The following is a 16,122-nucleotide window of genomic DNA, read 5'->3' as shown; positions in this document are numbered from 1 at the left end:
TTTAAAGTAAAAACACTACAAAACTATTTAATAGCGATGGATGACGACGCACGGGGTGTTTCCACATTTTTTCCACAGGAGGGCAGCATCGTGTTTAATATTCATTCATCAACAGACAGTAGTCTAATTTGACAGCATCTGAATCAGATTTTTAAAAAAATGTACACAATGTATAAAAAACATATTGCATGTAAGAACATTAATAATTACAATTTTGTCTTGGTTTAGTTTTACAGTGACTTTATTTCCAATATCACAGCATTATCAACATATACAGTATGCATTAAGTTCCTTTATACACTGTCTGGTCAAAAAATAAATAAAATCACACCCTCAACGATTTCAATTAATCACCTTTAGCTTTGATTACTGCACACAATTTTGTGGCCAATTTATGTGTGAAAATGATTCCTCATGCTCCCAGGAACACTCTTTTAATTTATTATCTCCTGAAACATACCCGTGCCATCAGGGGGAAAAAAAAAAAACTCCATAGTGGTGATACTCTGGTCATTCAGTACATTTAGGTCATCAGCTGACTTGACATTATTGCCACATAACATTGAAGAAGTCTAAAGCTGACGACTGAAGCAACACAAGGTCACAACACTATGGGCACTATACATGAGTGCATCGCTCTGAAATATTGTCCATCTGGACACATGCTCTTTTTCCATTGCTATAAAGTCTAATCTTTATGCTTCCTAACAAATTGAAGCCTTTTTTTCTGATTAGTCTCACTAACAAGTGTTTTTTTTACAGCCACACAGCTGTTTAGTCACAATCCCACCGTGTGTACAGAAATGCTCTTACTATCACTATTAAACATATAGTTTTTACTTCTTTTTTCTTTACCATGCAACCTCACCAAGCCTTTAAGTGATCTTCATTCATGATTTTTTTCCCAACCACATTTCTTCCACATAGTTGATGGTTCAGTACCACCCTTCCAGGTTTTGATAATGTATTGAAGGATTTTTAGTCCAGTTCCAGGATTTTCAAGTCTTCTTGCCTTTTTTGCTTGATGCAGCCAATAATTTTACCCTACAGAAATGATGACTTTATTTTTTGGCCAGGCAGTGTATGAAGATGCCTGCAATTGGTTTGCAGCATTTATAAATTAAAGGTTGAAGAAAAAGTCAATAGCATTTTTTTTAATGGGAAATTAAAACAACAACAAAAAAATTTGTTTTATAAAAATAAGAACAATGCAAAACATCCAAAATGGAAACAAACATGTTTTTTTTTTTTTTTTGGAGTGATGCTGCAGAAACATCACCCAATTATCTAGATGAAGATTTTTATGCCATGTTTTACGCTGCTGCATTGCATTTCTGCTCACCATGGTGATGCACAGAGTGATGAGTTAAAAACCAGTTCAATCCAGTCTGATTAGACTCTCCTCTTAACCAAAGCGACAAACTGACAAAAGATGCCACGTGTTATCTAAAACATATTCATTTAAAGGAACCATAATGTCTTAAAGCTTTCTCTTTCCATCATTTCATCATCTTTTTCTTACTCTTGCGCCCCAGTGAAGCGGCGATATCCTGTCTTTTTGAAATTCCCCCGAGACTGCCCGAGTGCCCGTTGGGGAGTTCGTGGAAAGGCGCCTGAAGACATGCCTGCTCCTCTACACTGTCAGCCAAGGCAGCGTTCTCAGTCTCTAAATACATGTTGTATAAGATACAGCAAGTCCTCACAGCCAGACTAGTTCGTCGTACAGAACCCATTTGCAGACACGTCAGTCTTTGAAACCTGCACCTCAGACTGCTCAGGGATCCTCGCACCACCCGGAGAGCCGCCTGCACTCTTAAATTGTACCGCAGCTTCTTCTCTCCTAGCATCCCGTAATCTGGAAACGGAGTGAGAAGATGTTCCGACAGCGGAAACGTGACGTCACCGATGACGTGCCTGCCGTGTAGAAGGTTTAAAGGATCCTCCTGCAATGCTTTTCCGAGTTCGGTCTCTTGAAGCACTCGGGAATTATGCCACTTTCCTGGGTGCTCGGCGTTTACACAAGTGAAGCAGCCCTGATGGTTACAGAACACCAAAAGAGTTACAGCATACGTGTTATCGACCCAATATGCTTCTGGATCAGGGACGTCAGCAGGCCTGTCAATGGGAATGGAGCAGGAACCGAGTACACATACGGTCCCAGGAAGCCCGATGTCTGTTAAAAAGCCTGCTACGGATGCTTCAGCTTCTTTCCACTTAGGCCAACGAATTTGATCGGCAAAGTTTTTCGTGATCAAGGTGCAGAAATCGTCGAGCTGAAGCTGAATTAGAGATTCGCTGGTGTGAAAACGAGCTGCGATGCTGCTGTGAGACTCCTGAGTAGAAAGAGTCCACAAACTGGCCAGAACCGCATGCGTCACCGTCCAGCCTTCGAGACGACGCGTCATCCAGTCGCAAGGTGACAAGAAGTTTACCAGCTCCTGCAATTAGAGGTTTATTCAGTCACAAACTAATCGTCTAACTGGGAGCGAGGGTCAATACTTCAGTGCATTAATCTGAAAAGCAGGCACATGATCAATATGTTTGGCTAAAATCCTTAAATGTGTTAAAGCTGTCTCTGTGTTAAAGCATTATTATCTTGTTTTTTTATGTTGTTTATTTTTGTTAACACTGGATGTAATTTTGCTCAACTTGCATTCTTATTCTGAAAATATCAGCCATGTAAGATCATTCTTAATACATTCAGTTTAATTATACTACCAAAAACAAAATCTGCTCCACAGACTCGGTGCTATCTGCCCTCTTTCACATACAGTATGTGACCTAGCGTAGTGGTTAGCATTGTGGGCTTGTACCTCCAGGGTCTCGGGTCTGTGCATGTTTTTATTTTGCTTGTTTTTCTCCTGGTACTCCAGTTTCCTCTAATAGTCCAAACACTTGCTAATTGGCAGTCCCAAAGTAGTGTGTGAATGTGTGAGTGATTGTGTGCTCTGCCCAGGGTGAACCCTGCCTTGTGCCCCAAGTCACCTGGGTTAGACTACAAGTTTTTCCAGGTTTTAAACCCAAGATCTTTGGGCGAAAATCCTAAATAGAGGATTTTTCCCCAAAACTGTAAAATTATATTTATTACCCAAAAGTTGTTTTCTTAAAGAAACAAAAGTTTTCTTGAAATTAGAAAATTGACAAAAGTTTGTATTCAGGGATAAATTTTGTTTTCTTAAGTTAAAACTAGTTTTTAAATAAAAGTTGTTTCCTTATGGAAAAAATTATTTTCCTAAAAAAAAAAAAAACTTCCCAAATTGTTTTGAGATTTTTTTTATTTTATTAAAGTTGCTTTCTTTAAATAAAAGTTGTTTTCTTTAAAGTTATCTGCTTGTGGTTTAAAAAGTTGTTTTCTTTTTCATAATTAGTTTTCTCTGTGTCCCCAAGAATCCAAAGAATCATGTGTGAACTTACACACACAGGAGAACAAGTAGGCTACAAAATGTGTGTGGGTTTCTGAATTCACAGGATTTTCATCGATAACAATTTGTCATATCCAGCTCAATAAACAATGATGCATGCTATATATTATTATTATTTTTTACTTTTTTTAAAGCACTATTGTCTTTTTCTTCTTCTTGGTCTTTGGGCTGTTTCCTTTTAGGGGTCGCCACAAAAAAAAAAGCTGGTGTAAAATATCACAATATTGATATTATAGTAAGATATCATTCAGCATTAAAAAGGATCATCTCTACATTAGTAATAAATGTTCCAAATGTACTGCTGCTGCTAACATTCTACAGTATAAACCTAGATTCGGATTAAAAGGTAAATAAAAATGGATTTTAAAAAACCTGATTAGACCTACTTCCACTTGGGGTTGTGTGAGCTGGAAGCATTTCTGGAAATCCAGAACAGAGAGAGAGGGAACTGTAGCACTAAAGAAGTTCCTTTTGTCTTCTTCATCATCACTTTCATCATCATCATCATCATCATCTCTGTGCAGATAAAATGAGGAAGTGTAATTATAAGGTAACTTGTTATTGTCAGCTGATAATGCTAGTTAGCTAGCCACGCAGCTTCTACAGGAGCTGTTCCGCCTTGCAGCGTCACTCACACGTGCGCGTCACTTTAATATACCTACAACTTACCCAAATCCTCGTGCTTTAAAACGAGTTGTGAAGTGCGCGTGATCCTCGGCGTCTAACTCATCTGCTAATAAGAACGCGGCGATGCAGCGCTCCAGCGCCATCACTGCTCTCGTGCGCGGACACCAGGGTTGCCAGGTAACTCTATCCAAATCCCCTGAACATCCCACAGGTCACCGAGAGAGCACGGGTTATCTTACTGATCACATGTAGCAAGTTCCCTGAAATGACAAAAGTAGTTTTTATTAGATAAAAGTTTTTTCTTCAAGTAACATTTTTTAACGTTTTTGTTCTCATGATTTCAAGATGGAGAAAGTTTTTAATATACAATAAAAATAACAAATTATTTCTACTTATTTTTAGAGATCAGAATTGTTTTCGTAAGATACATGTTTTAAATTAAAGTTGTTTACTTGAGGGAAAAAAAGTAATTTTATTCGAATAACAATACAATTTTGTAAAATTGCTAAAGTGTTTTCTTAAAATAATTTTAGAAATTACAAAAGTTCCTAAAATAAAAGTTTTCTTGAAAAGAGAAATTATCTCTTGAGATAAAAAATAGTTTTTAAATAGCAAAGATAGAAGTTGTTTTTTTATGTTATTTTCCTAAAGTCATTAAAGTTTTTATAAAGTTTACCTTCTTAACATAACAAAAGTTATTTTTGAGATCAAAGTTGTTTTCTTTTAAATAAATTTTTTTTTTAGATTAGGTTGTTTTAAACAAAAAATATAGAGATGAAATAGCTTTTTTTTAAGATACAATTTTTCTTAATAGAAGTGGTTTTCTTGAAATGACAAATAAATTCCCTAAAATGACAATTTTTATCTTGATATAACAAAAAAGCCATGCTCGTAAAATACCAAAAATTGTCTTTGTGATGTTACTGAAACATGTTTTTTGAGATAAAAGTAATGTTTTAATACAGTTTTTGAAATAAGCTATTTTCCTAAAATCTTTTTTTTAAAGTTGAAAAAGCTGTTTTCTTAAAATAAAAAAACTCTTGAGATAAAGATTAGTTTCTTGAGATAACAAAAATGTCGTTAATAACAAAAGTTTTTTTACAGATAAAATTCCAGATAAAGGTTTCTTAAGATATATATTAAAATAAGTTGTTCCCTTGAGGAAAAAAGGTTTTCTTTCAAGTTATTTTTCTAAAATTGCAAAAGTGTTTTTTTAAAATAAAAGACAATTTCTCACCATCATGAACACTACAGTAATCCTGAATAGGTGATTGAATTTATTTCCACATTTCCATGTTTATTGTACGAAGTAGGAGAGATGCCAGCTGAATGGTTTTTGGATCACAAGACAAATGGTGATCCATCTTAGAAAAGAAAATGTAATTCCTGCAGAATTACAGAGGAATAACTGTACAAAAAGAAATAAATACATTACTTCCATACCTAAACATATTTTACAACATATTGTTGCTGTTATGGAAAATGAATCAGCACTTTCTGACCAGTCAGTATGGAGAGTTCAACATCGCTGTGATATGAAGACTAATAATCAAGAGTTTTCACTGGTTTTTAATTATTTTTATTATATGTACCAAAGCTGATGTTTCGTAACAAATTAGATTACAAATTTTGACAGTTATTTAATGTAGTTAATATTTAATTATGGTTATTAAATGGTGCTTTTCCTCATATCCCATACAGATTCAGTAGTTTGAGTCACTGATTAAATATTAAGTTAATGTCTCATCAACAGGAGGCACCAGAGCAGCATTAACACTCCTGTAATTCACTGCGCTGATAGGGTTAATAAGCCTAAAATAAAATTAAGATCCAAAAAAATGTACTAATCAATTCTGTGCCACTACAGAATCAAGTATGCAATAATGAAGCAAGGCAAGACATCAGACACAGAGATAACAAATACAGTAGCGAGAGAGAGAGAGAGAGAGAGAGAGTGAAAAACCCTGCTCAGTAACCTTTATCACTCTCTCTTCAATCCTATTGACCCTTGTGCAGACAGGAATATCGAATGATGAGAGCTCTGATGATGAGCTCTGCCTTCTTCAAACTGAAGAGGAGCTCTCGCCCCTTGTCCCCTAATCAAAGTTAAATATGCAGGAAGTAATTACATAGGTCATGACCCCTCTCCTTCATTTACCTTTCCTGACATGATTAGAAAACTCTATGAGGATGAAAAGCATTTGATATGGTTAAAAATCACAGTCATATGACAGTTTTATATTTTATTTTTAAACTCATGGCTTATTACAACAGCTGTAGTGAAACTGTGCTGAAATGAATAGGACTGGTATAAATGTGAGGAATGAAACCCATGCAGTGTAAAGGGTTAAAATGAAGACTACTGAGTTCTACTTGAAAGTACAAACCCAAGCATTACATGGACCTTTACACGGTAATATTATAAATAATAAAATTTCTTTAGTATTTTATTTCTTGTATGTGTATATACTGTATGTGTATGGTTTTATTATTAACAACTGCCTGGCTTAATCATTAGCAATTAAAATAATACTTGATTAGCCATATTACAAAAAAAAATATTCACTAAAACAAGTTCGCTCATTCAACATAATAAAAGTTAGCTGCAAATGTAGTGTGATTGGAATTAGAAATAAACTTACATAATTATTTAAATGTAAAAAAAAATGACTGAGGATTAGCACCATCTAATGCAATAGACAAGCATGCTTAGTTAACATGTTAGCCTGTTTTAGCCTGTTAGCTGTTTTTATGAAGACTGGCTGTTTTTATACTGTATTTGCGTTTTCTAAACTGTATATGGTCAAAATGCCATGGTATTATATAAAATCTGATTGCCATGGGTTAAGATAATGATGTGTAAAATTGAACTATAAACTATTTTAAATAATTCAAATGTCTAGCTATTGTACCAAACAGTCTATATTTTTAGTAATGTTAATTTGGGCATGTGGAAAAATAAACTAGATATTTGTATTTTTTTGGATAATTTTTGGTTGAAATTAAAACATAAAGCGTGAAAAGCATGCGTTGAATACAAATTCAATTCCTCTAGGATTTTCCTGTACTGCTTTTTAATTCCTTACATATAATTTGTAACATAAAATTAAACATATTTGTTAAATTATTAAATTAATCATTACTTAGTGGTTAAATTAAATTAACCACCAAAATCAAAACACACAATGTAATTATTTGGTATGTTAGAAATAAAAACTTCAAGACATGCTGTTATTGGAAAAACACTAAACATCAAAGTGGGTTTGTTTTTATCCCTTATTTATGAAAGAGCGTTTTGGAGTGTAAGCTGTTTTGGCTATCAGAAGATTCCACTATTCATAGTAGATACACTTAAGATTTTATTGGCACCCATTTCCTTTACAGACCCCTATCTGTTTCTGTCTCTTCAAGGCTTTGAGGATGTCTCTTCCAGCTGATGTATCCAAAGAAAAGGCAGGAAGGGATGCAGAAAAGGGTCAGATGTTCCTGCCCTGATGCCATGCCCCCTTGCAGAGATGCTTTCATTAAACAAAAGTCATCTACTCAAGGTTTCTGGGATTGTCTATCCTTCAGCATCTGAGATGTCACTGCCAGCTGACCTGTCATAAGATCGTGTGTGTGTTCCAATAAATGGGGGTTGGAGTAGGGAGCAGAGGGCGACTGTAGAGTGCAGAGCCAGTGCTAAGCCACTGTATGACTGCTATAATGAATGGATTGTAAAATCTCTCCTAATATTATAAACCCATGATTTCGAGACTTTGACCTCTGGCAGGTAATAATGCCTTCCTTTCATACAGCTGAACGTCGCCATAGAATCACTTCTAATCATGACCTCTTGGCCTGCGGTGTTGCCCTTTCTGTGACAAAGCACAGTATTCAGCACTCGGCATTTAACTAGCGAACGGTTTGCATAACCAGCAAAGCTGCAGGTCTGAACCATGCTTAACACTGGCTTTGGCTCACATGTAGAACAGGAAGAGATGAAGGATTTTAGTAAAATCATTCAAAGAGGAGAGACATATAGTACCTAATGGAATTAAAGAATAAACAGAAGGTTTATGGGATGTGGCATTTAGTCCAAATTATGTGCTGCTTCATGTGCTATGTTGAAAAATGGTTCTTGTAACAAGGACCTAATATGCAAAATGTACATTTTAGGTCATATTTAGGCAGATGGGTAGTTTGGGTGTGTTGTATTTATACAACAAAATCCAAGCTTTTTGTTCTATTTTAATTCTTGTATTTTTAAATTCATAGTCCACGCTTTATCATAACTTATATTTTTCCTTCTACATCCTCCTGTACTTTATAATGAGTGACTGGATTGTGCTATTCTTGACAATAAGACAAGTATTAATATTTGAATTCATACTTTATTATTATACATTTTAAAAAAATCAGTAGTCTGTTAAAACCTAGGAAAGGGAATTTAATTAGGAATTTTGTTTAAAAAAAAACACCCACAAACAGAGGATGCTTTGCTTACAGGCCTGCCTTTATATAAGCCCAAGATATCAGCTGAGTTTCAAGCATTTCATAATTCTCTCAAGTACTAAAAAGTCCAAAGTCAAAGCTCTAATCCTAATCCAAGCCATAAAAGATAATCGCTTATTTCCTTTCTTCCCTTCGCCCTCTCTCTGGGTCGGTTTATGCGATACATCGATTCTTCAATCACGAGGACATAAAAGTTAGTCAGCAATGGTGATTTTTAACAATGGTTAGGAATTCCATATAAGCTTATCACACCTTGTCAGAAAAAAAAACACCTTTCTTGGTACATCACATGTTCAACGTGTACACAAAAGATTATCTTCATTTATGGCACCAGCTCAGGGCCTCTTAGCAATCATATGATTGAAGAAATCAGGTACAATGCGCTTAAAGACCAGTGTGATAAGTAATGGCACAGCTCCATGAGACCAAAAAGCCACTGGATATGTTGTTGAGCCAAGTAACTTTATCCTACATTTAGATTAGCTGCTAATGATGGGAAGAATATGTTCCTATGAAAGATAAATAACCCGAAAACAACATTTAGTGGTTTTTCAGCTACAGAAATCTTTAGCAGATCATACCAAACATGTAAATCTTGAAAATACTAAGTATTATTTAGGTCACTGCTGGCTTAATTACTTCCTTACAATTAAAATATTTATGCTTGGAAAGCCCAAATGATCCCGTCCAACATAACACAGCGCAGTTAACTCTTCCATTCATTACACACATCCTGTATCTTTTCTGCTCTTCATCAGAAAACCAGTCAGACTGCTACATCATGATTTTATAGGAACTCAAAAACACATTAGTAGCTAAAAGGGAAGAGACGGTCGCTTCGTATACGCATACAAAAAAAAAGAAGAAGAAGAAAAGACTCAGGCCAAAATGTCACGTGACGAGCACAGTTCCTTTAGTGCATTCTCCTTTCATTTCAGCCATTGCTTTTACCTCTTCACTCCACACATGCACCATGTATTTATTAATGGATCACTAATGGACATCAAGTGCTTGCCGCAGTGCAGTGCTACTGCTGCTATGTTATATGTACGAGTCCCGAGTACGCTATGCGAAAGAAATAAATAATAAAAGCTTTTAGCAGGGACGAAGATGCTCTCTCGGGCACACTGGGAACCTAACCAGTCTCACCTAAAGCTCTCGTCTTGTCAGTCCTGCGAAAGTCACTAATCTGTACGGAGGAGTCCGTCCTGTCCTGAAAATACTGCATTCATTCACATGCTCATCAAAACAAGGGGGAAAAATAATCAGATGTATCTTCACAATAAGTGATGAGGACTTTAATTGTGATAATGATAAAGTCCAGGGATGTTTTACACTCCATTCCACAAAAACAGTCACCTTCCTGTTGGAAAAAAGGACTGGTTCTTGGTTCTTGTGTGCTTCATTCAGCTGTACTTGTCTTGGATATTCATCAGGCTGTGGCTGGACTTGGCTCTTTTAGCTGTATAAAAATAATCAGACATTATAATTTTTTTGGGAAGTACATTATGTCCTTTATAAGACAATACTCTAATACTAACATTAAGACCTTATTGCATTTCAAGTAAGGTTTTCATAACTGCTGCCAGGTGAAAGAGGAAACCCTTCCTGCTAAGTTATGATCCAGTAGCTCCTTCACAGACTCCAAAAATTGAGCAAAAATTGATTTTAGCATGAACATAGAGCAATATAACGCTGTTCTTCTCATGCTTTTATGTATTACTAACATACATCCTGGCTGATATTTCAGTTTACTGCACTAAATATCTCCTGGTCTTTTAAAGTTAAAATACACTTCTCTAAAAGAGAGACACGTACGGTGTATAAGCTTGCGTTTCTTTTGTTCCGAGTGCAGGTAGTTGCTCAGGTAGAAGATGAGCGGAAGGAAGAGCATGAAGCTGGACACGGCGATGACCGGGATGTTCTCCTCACGTGTTAAAGAACAGTTAAAGTCCTTGCTCCACAAATGTCGTGTTACGTTCATCTAGTAAAGAAAGCCAAAGGTAAGACCACTTCTTGCAGAAACAGAAATAAGCATGTATGTATTTAGGATATGTAAACTTTAAATCACTGCTCACCGCATCCTCCACATCAATACAGAGACTATTGTTTTTTGACATGCCGCTATACAAATCGTTAAGGATTTTATATGTGGGCCTGCATTCTCTGCACAACTCCGAGTGGTTCTGTTGGCAATTAATCAACACAACGTGTTACAAATCCAAAACATTACCATGTACTTCTATTACCGAGGCTGACATGTTACCTGCTGGTATTTCTCGAAGCAGCTCCGTGTCTGATTGAGAAGGTCGATGAAGTAAAGTGTGGTATTTGACACACTGTTCTGATGCACCAGACAATCTGAAGAGCAAAAAAGAAATAAAAAATTTGGTTATTGCACACGCATTCCTATAAATAACAGAATGCAATATTTAAATGCAGAAATGAAGATGACTCACTGATACAGTTAGACTTCTCCCAGATGTCCATTATGCTGCTGTAAAGGTTGTAGACTACCATCAGTCTGTCTGAATGCAGCAGGACTTTTTCACAGCTCATGTTGCCAGGCCCCATCTGTGTTTGACAAAAAGTTAAGATATTTCTCAAAACATCAGTTTGATAGTCAGACTGCATGCCTAGCTTCTTAAGAATGATACAGATTAATTAACTAATTTTCCTGATTTTTCATACTTTACAAAAGATCAGAGGTTTAAGAAAAGATTTGATGCTGAAAAATCAAGCCAGTCAAGTCGACTCCCTGGTCTTGGGCTGGTAGGTTACACCATATTGTATAAAAGCATTTGAATACCTGATCAGTCAGTCAAACCTATGTCCTTACTGAACATGCAATTCCAAATTTATTTCAAAAAAGCATAACACAAAGGCTGTTCACACCTGGACTTTTGATGGTGCAGAAAGTACATAATACAGTTGTGACAGTAAAAAGTACATTTATTTATTTATATTATCCACTGCTATACTATACCACACTTATCCCTGTGTTTCAATATGCTTGGATAGCATCAAGGTATCAAGTTTTCAGAGTACACCGGGGCCATGATAGAACTGCCAGCTTCACATCTAAAACCATGGCCTCCCAGGAACTCTTTTAACAGCATAAACATGGGACTGCAGAAAGGGTGTGGCAACAACGTCCAGCAGAGTTCCTTTAATGTACAAGTGGTAGAGTGGGCAGTATAAAAACAGAACGCCTTTGGTGATCAAATTCATTAAAGTGAAGGGCCATTAAAGGGGTTACTGCGTTAAAGCGTTTCAGAGGTGAAGAAGGCAGTATGACTCTGGCGTATTGAGAAAACCTTGTACCATGATGGCACCCAAACACTAGTGAGACCTACACTAGTAAGTGCATTAATGTAGCATAGTGTAGCCAAACAGCTGTTATTCTATGCACTTAAACGTCCCGGTTTGACTTGAACACTCTTTGTAAGAAGGATTGTATCAAAGCAAATCTAAAGTCCTATTTGTAAAGGGTTTGTCCAGGCAATAATCAGTAAAATGCCGTCCTCAGTCTGATGAAATGTTCAGTGAGTGATGCTGTCATGCACATCACGAGTTTGTCCTGCATGTGACCAGGCTGGGAACTTCTGCAAAACAAAGGCTGCATCCCAAACAGTCCTGTAGTGCACACTGCACAGTATCTTCTTAAGCATTCTAGCACACTGTATGTAGTGCACTTGGCAATTTAGGATGCGGTTGCATTTTAGTAATAAAAAATACATTTTAAAAAAAAAAGCAGTCTCACCTCCTGTGTTATGTTGCTGTATATGTTCTGGAGGCTGTTATAACCGCTGTTACAGTTCTGACACAATCGGACAGGTCGCGCGTTAAATACTAGACAGCTCGATAAGTTCGCGTAGACCTGCCCGAAATCCTGCAGCAGTTCCAGGCAGTCGTGAGTGATCTCCAGCTGCTCCGGGGAAGAAGCCGACAGACTGAGAGACGCAAAGTAGCTGTTCCCCTTAAACTGTACGTCTCCACCCGGCTCTGCGGCGTGAACTGAGGTCTGGCTCCTTAAAAACACCAAACACAACACACAGCTGTAACTTGTAAAACTCGCCATATTCATTGAAGTGAGAAACCTTAACTATGCTCTCTCTGTTGCGCACTACTTCCTGTTTTCATTTTCGCACATCGATCACGTGACTCCAAATCCCGCGAGAAGATACAATCGAACGCCGTGTAGAACTTTATAGTGAAGGGAAGTTTGAATCATTTCAGTGATTCGGTTCTTTGAATCTTTTTTTTTTTGAGTCATTTACTTTATCTCCCTCTTTTGATCAGAAATAAACTAAAATGTTGCAGACCCTCAATACGTCCTGGCTATAGTCAGGCCTGGACTGACCACAGGGCATACCAGGCAATGCCCAGTGGGCCGACGCACATTTTTGGGCCGGGGCTGTCAGTCATAATCTAATATTTTTTAAAAAGTTTATTAGGCTAATTTAATTATTACCGCAACGGTAGAGTATTTTAGACACAAATCACAGCCCATTGGTTGACTGTCTTAAAGGACATTGAGCTAGTCCAAAGAAATCTCAGGCCACGCCCTGCCTCCGACACCCCCCTCCTGGCCAGCCCTCATCTCTCCGTGACAAAATCTGTACCAATGGATATACCAGAAAAGAGCAAGGAGGGTGCAGGGAAGCTGTGGGAGAAAAGACGCAAAAGCCTACAAGTGGAAGCAGCGAAATGTGCGAAAATCACAGAAATGTTTGCCACCACCACACATTCAATTGCAGCTGCTGGTGTAGGGCCATCAACATCAGGCAACATCCCAGAGTGCTCAGGCTGCCAAAGCGGAACAAGGGAGTGTAGAACAGAGTAATGTCAACGTTAGTTAAACAGAAAATTGATGATGAGGAGGAGGAGGTGGTGAGGGAGGTGATCCAGCAGGGACAGATTGAGGAAGGCTTCAGAATAGCTAAGAGTCCGGCGATACAGGTCCGTACTCTATGTAGGGAAGACAGAGTCGTTTATGAACGGCCCATCACTACTTTAAAGCTGCCTCTGAAGCTACACGCTGTGACCTAAAGTATGTGGACACGGCAACCTCACACTGTTCTTACGTTAGTACAGAGTCTAAAGCACCCATTAGTGCACAGCTCCTGTAAACGTTGCACAGCATCACAATTTCCCTTCACACTGGCAATGCTGCTGCGCACAAAGCCAGCTGAAGAGCTCAAGTGTTCATGCGGGTGCATCAACACATCCCCACAGCCATGCTAAAAAAAATGAAGAAGAGAAGAGTGAAGCACATGTATATATACAGCAATGTGGAATAAATCTTGTGTGAGATGTTTAACAGGCACATACTGTATAGAAGGCAAGCACAGTGCAGCCGGATGTGTTCCGAATTTGCCATTTTCAGCTGGGATTTTTGTTGTTCTGCTAAAAGAAATGTTTTATTTCATGTATACCACTTCATTTTACATTTTATAAAGTAAAAAAATGACTGATTCATTTTAACTGGTTAGAGTTAGGTTTAATGTTTTGTAACATCCAAGAATTTAGCCAGGTCAAATTATTACTTGAAGATGTATTTAAGCTTTATTTAACTTCAAAGGATCACGTTAATAAATAAGAATTTTTATGTCTGAATGTTTAAATGATGATTGATATTTTAACTTATTGAAATGGGCATTGGTAATTTAGTGGTTTCTCACCTGCCACACAGAAGGCAGATTATTAGACACACCCCTCTCACTCAAGCTTCACCATCCTGCCATCTGAAAAAAGGTACCGAAGCATTCGGGCACACACATCCAGGCTGTGTAACAGCTTTTTTCCACAAGAAATCCGTCTCCTGAACAAAAGGGGACTGGACTAATGAACACACAGACACACACACACTCACACACATTATTACACACTGATCTACACTACCAAACTATTGTATACACCAACCTGTGAATGCTCTTTTGCACAATATTCATTACTTGCACTATTATTTTTGCACTAACTATTTTAATCGTGCTGCTACTTATGGAACGTGTACTGTTTACTGTTTCTCCTCCCACTACCGTAACTCATTACCTCAACTTCACAGAGTATTGTAACGTTATGTTTGTCGCACTTTCACTTTGTCGCTCTTGTTTGCACATTTGCACATTCACTTTAGGTTGTCTCTGTTGTGTCTTTTGTAAAAAAAAACATAAATAGTTCCCGCCTAGCCAGCTAATTATCTCTTAGTTAGCTAGTTCGTTTTTTGTTAATTTATGTTGTTAATTTATGTTGTCATGTCAATCTGTCTTGTCTCAGCTAGCCAGCTAAATAGGCTTCTTAGTTAGCTAGTTAGCTTTTCAGTTAATTTATGTTGTAAATTTATGTCGATGTAGCACCTTGGTTCTGGAGGAACTTCATTTCACTGTGTACTCACTGTATATGGTTAAAGTGATAATAAAGCCTACTTGACTTGACTTGAGAAGGCATGTTACCACCCAATGCCCAACCCCCAGTAACCGGATGCAGTGCTGGTCCCAAACACTGAAATTGGAGAATTGTGTCAGGAAGGGCTTCTGGAATGAAAAAAAGTTTTTTTTTTTTTATTAATGTGACAAGTTGTGTGTGAATCAGATGGTTTGCTGTGGCGATCCTTCAACTTACTTAAAACCATTTTCTGTAACATGATGAATCCTTCCAAAATAAACCTGGACTTTTTTAATATGCTAATTTTCCATGTATATTTTCTAAAGCCCTACTTAGTCACCTCACTATGGTTTATTATAATATTTGAGGAAGAAACACAGTGAACAGTAACAGATCTCGCAAAAAAGATACATGAAGTGGCGCTGAACAGTTTTTAATCACATAAGACAACAGTTTAAAACATGGTCATCGTGTAATTTTTACACATTTCGTACAAATTTGCATTTTGTGTGTTTTAAGTAGCTTTGAAATTTGAGCCTCTCCTCTTACTGTTACTATGAATGTAATCCATGCAGAAAATCTGACAGTTACACTTTTTAAAAGTCATTCATGTGGACCATCTGACTCACAGGTTCCTATGTGAGTTGTTACAACACACATGCACAAATCCAGGGTCTAGGGTTTGATCCTAAGCTTGAGTAAATGTTTCATTCCTTTGGCTATTCAAAGTTTCCTACTACAGTGCAAATTGTACTACAGACCAGATGTAGATCTGAGCATAGCTGCATAATACACCATGTAGTACTATTTACTATCCAGTGTCTCATGGACGCTGCAGAGCTGTGATTTCTGCATGGTGCTCTCTATGTATGGTGCAGGATGATTACCAAGAGCAATGGCTTAGTGATTGACATTTCTGTTAGTAGCCAAAAGGTTGTGAGTTCAAGTCTTAAGACTGCAAAGAGAGCCACTACTGAGTCCTTGAGCAAGACCCTTAATCTCCAGCTTCTCATCTCAACACTTCGATTGGATTTTGAGTCACTTGTACATTGCTCTGGATAAAAGCATCAACAAAATGAATAATTGCAAATGATCAAGGGTTTGATAAGAGCTACTTATAGGAGAGCATAAGCATGGTGGTCTGGTAATAGAAACTAATACTAAATGCAGTCTGGTCGAAAACGAAAACTAA

The 16,122-nt window shown here is 37.3% G+C and overlaps 2 protein-coding genes across 2 annotated transcripts; both read right to left on the bottom strand.

Annotated features, from left to right (window-relative positions):
• Nucleotides 1-211: 211 nt before the first annotated feature.
• On the bottom strand, nucleotides 212-4,221 carry si:ch73-257c13.2 (uncharacterized). Its single transcript, XM_053483981.1, has 3 exons — nucleotides 4,092-4,221; nucleotides 3,809-3,938; nucleotides 212-2,438 (listed from the first exon to the last, which is right to left on the bottom strand). The coding sequence occupies exons 1-3, from the start codon at nucleotides 4,190-4,192 to the stop codon at nucleotides 1,500-1,502; spliced, it is 1,170 nt and encodes a 389-aa protein (XP_053339956.1). The 5' UTR covers nucleotides 4,193-4,221; the 3' UTR covers nucleotides 212-1,499.
• Nucleotides 4,222-8,402: 4,181 nt separating this feature from the next.
• Nucleotides 8,403-12,695, bottom strand: ostm1 (osteoclastogenesis associated transmembrane protein 1). Its single transcript, XM_053483994.1, has 6 exons — nucleotides 12,307-12,695; nucleotides 11,003-11,117; nucleotides 10,810-10,904; nucleotides 10,622-10,729; nucleotides 10,362-10,527; nucleotides 8,403-10,005 (listed from the first exon to the last, which is right to left on the bottom strand). The coding sequence occupies exons 1-6, from the start codon at nucleotides 12,628-12,630 to the stop codon at nucleotides 9,950-9,952; spliced, it is 864 nt and encodes a 287-aa protein (XP_053339969.1). The 5' UTR covers nucleotides 12,631-12,695; the 3' UTR covers nucleotides 8,403-9,949.
• Between the last annotated feature and the right edge of the window lie 3,427 nt (nucleotides 12,696-16,122).

Source organism: Clarias gariepinus, chromosome 2 (genome assembly GCF_024256425.1).
Source record: "Clarias gariepinus isolate MV-2021 ecotype Netherlands chromosome 2, CGAR_prim_01v2, whole genome shotgun sequence".
NCBI lineage: Eukaryota > Metazoa > Chordata > Actinopteri > Siluriformes > Clariidae > Clarias > Clarias gariepinus.
This window is presented reverse-complemented; position numbering and strand designations above follow the sequence as displayed.

Coding starts and splice junctions, on each gene's coding strand:
- si:ch73-257c13.2 (XM_053483981.1), bottom strand. CDS start 4,192: ATGGCGCTGGAGCGCTGCATCGCCGCGTTCTTATTAGCAGATGAGTTA. Junction 3,939..4,091: donor TTTAAAGCACGAGGATTTGG/GTAAGTTGTAGG, acceptor TTATCTGCACAG/AGATGATGATGATGATGATG. Junction 2,439..3,808: donor TCACACAACCCCAAGTGGAA/GTAGGTCTAATC, acceptor CTCTAATTGCAG/GAGCTGGTAAACTTCTTGTC.
- ostm1 (XM_053483994.1), bottom strand. CDS start 12,630: ATGAATATGGCGAGTTTTACAAGTTACAGCTGTGTGTTGTGTTTGGTG. Junction 11,118..12,306: donor ACAGCAACATAACACAGGAG/GTGAGACTGCTT, acceptor TGTCAAACACAG/ATGGGGCCTGGCAACATGAG. Junction 10,006..10,361: donor GAAACGCAAGCTTATACACC/GTACGTGTCTCT, acceptor ATTTTTATACAG/CTAAAAGAGCCAAGTCCAGC.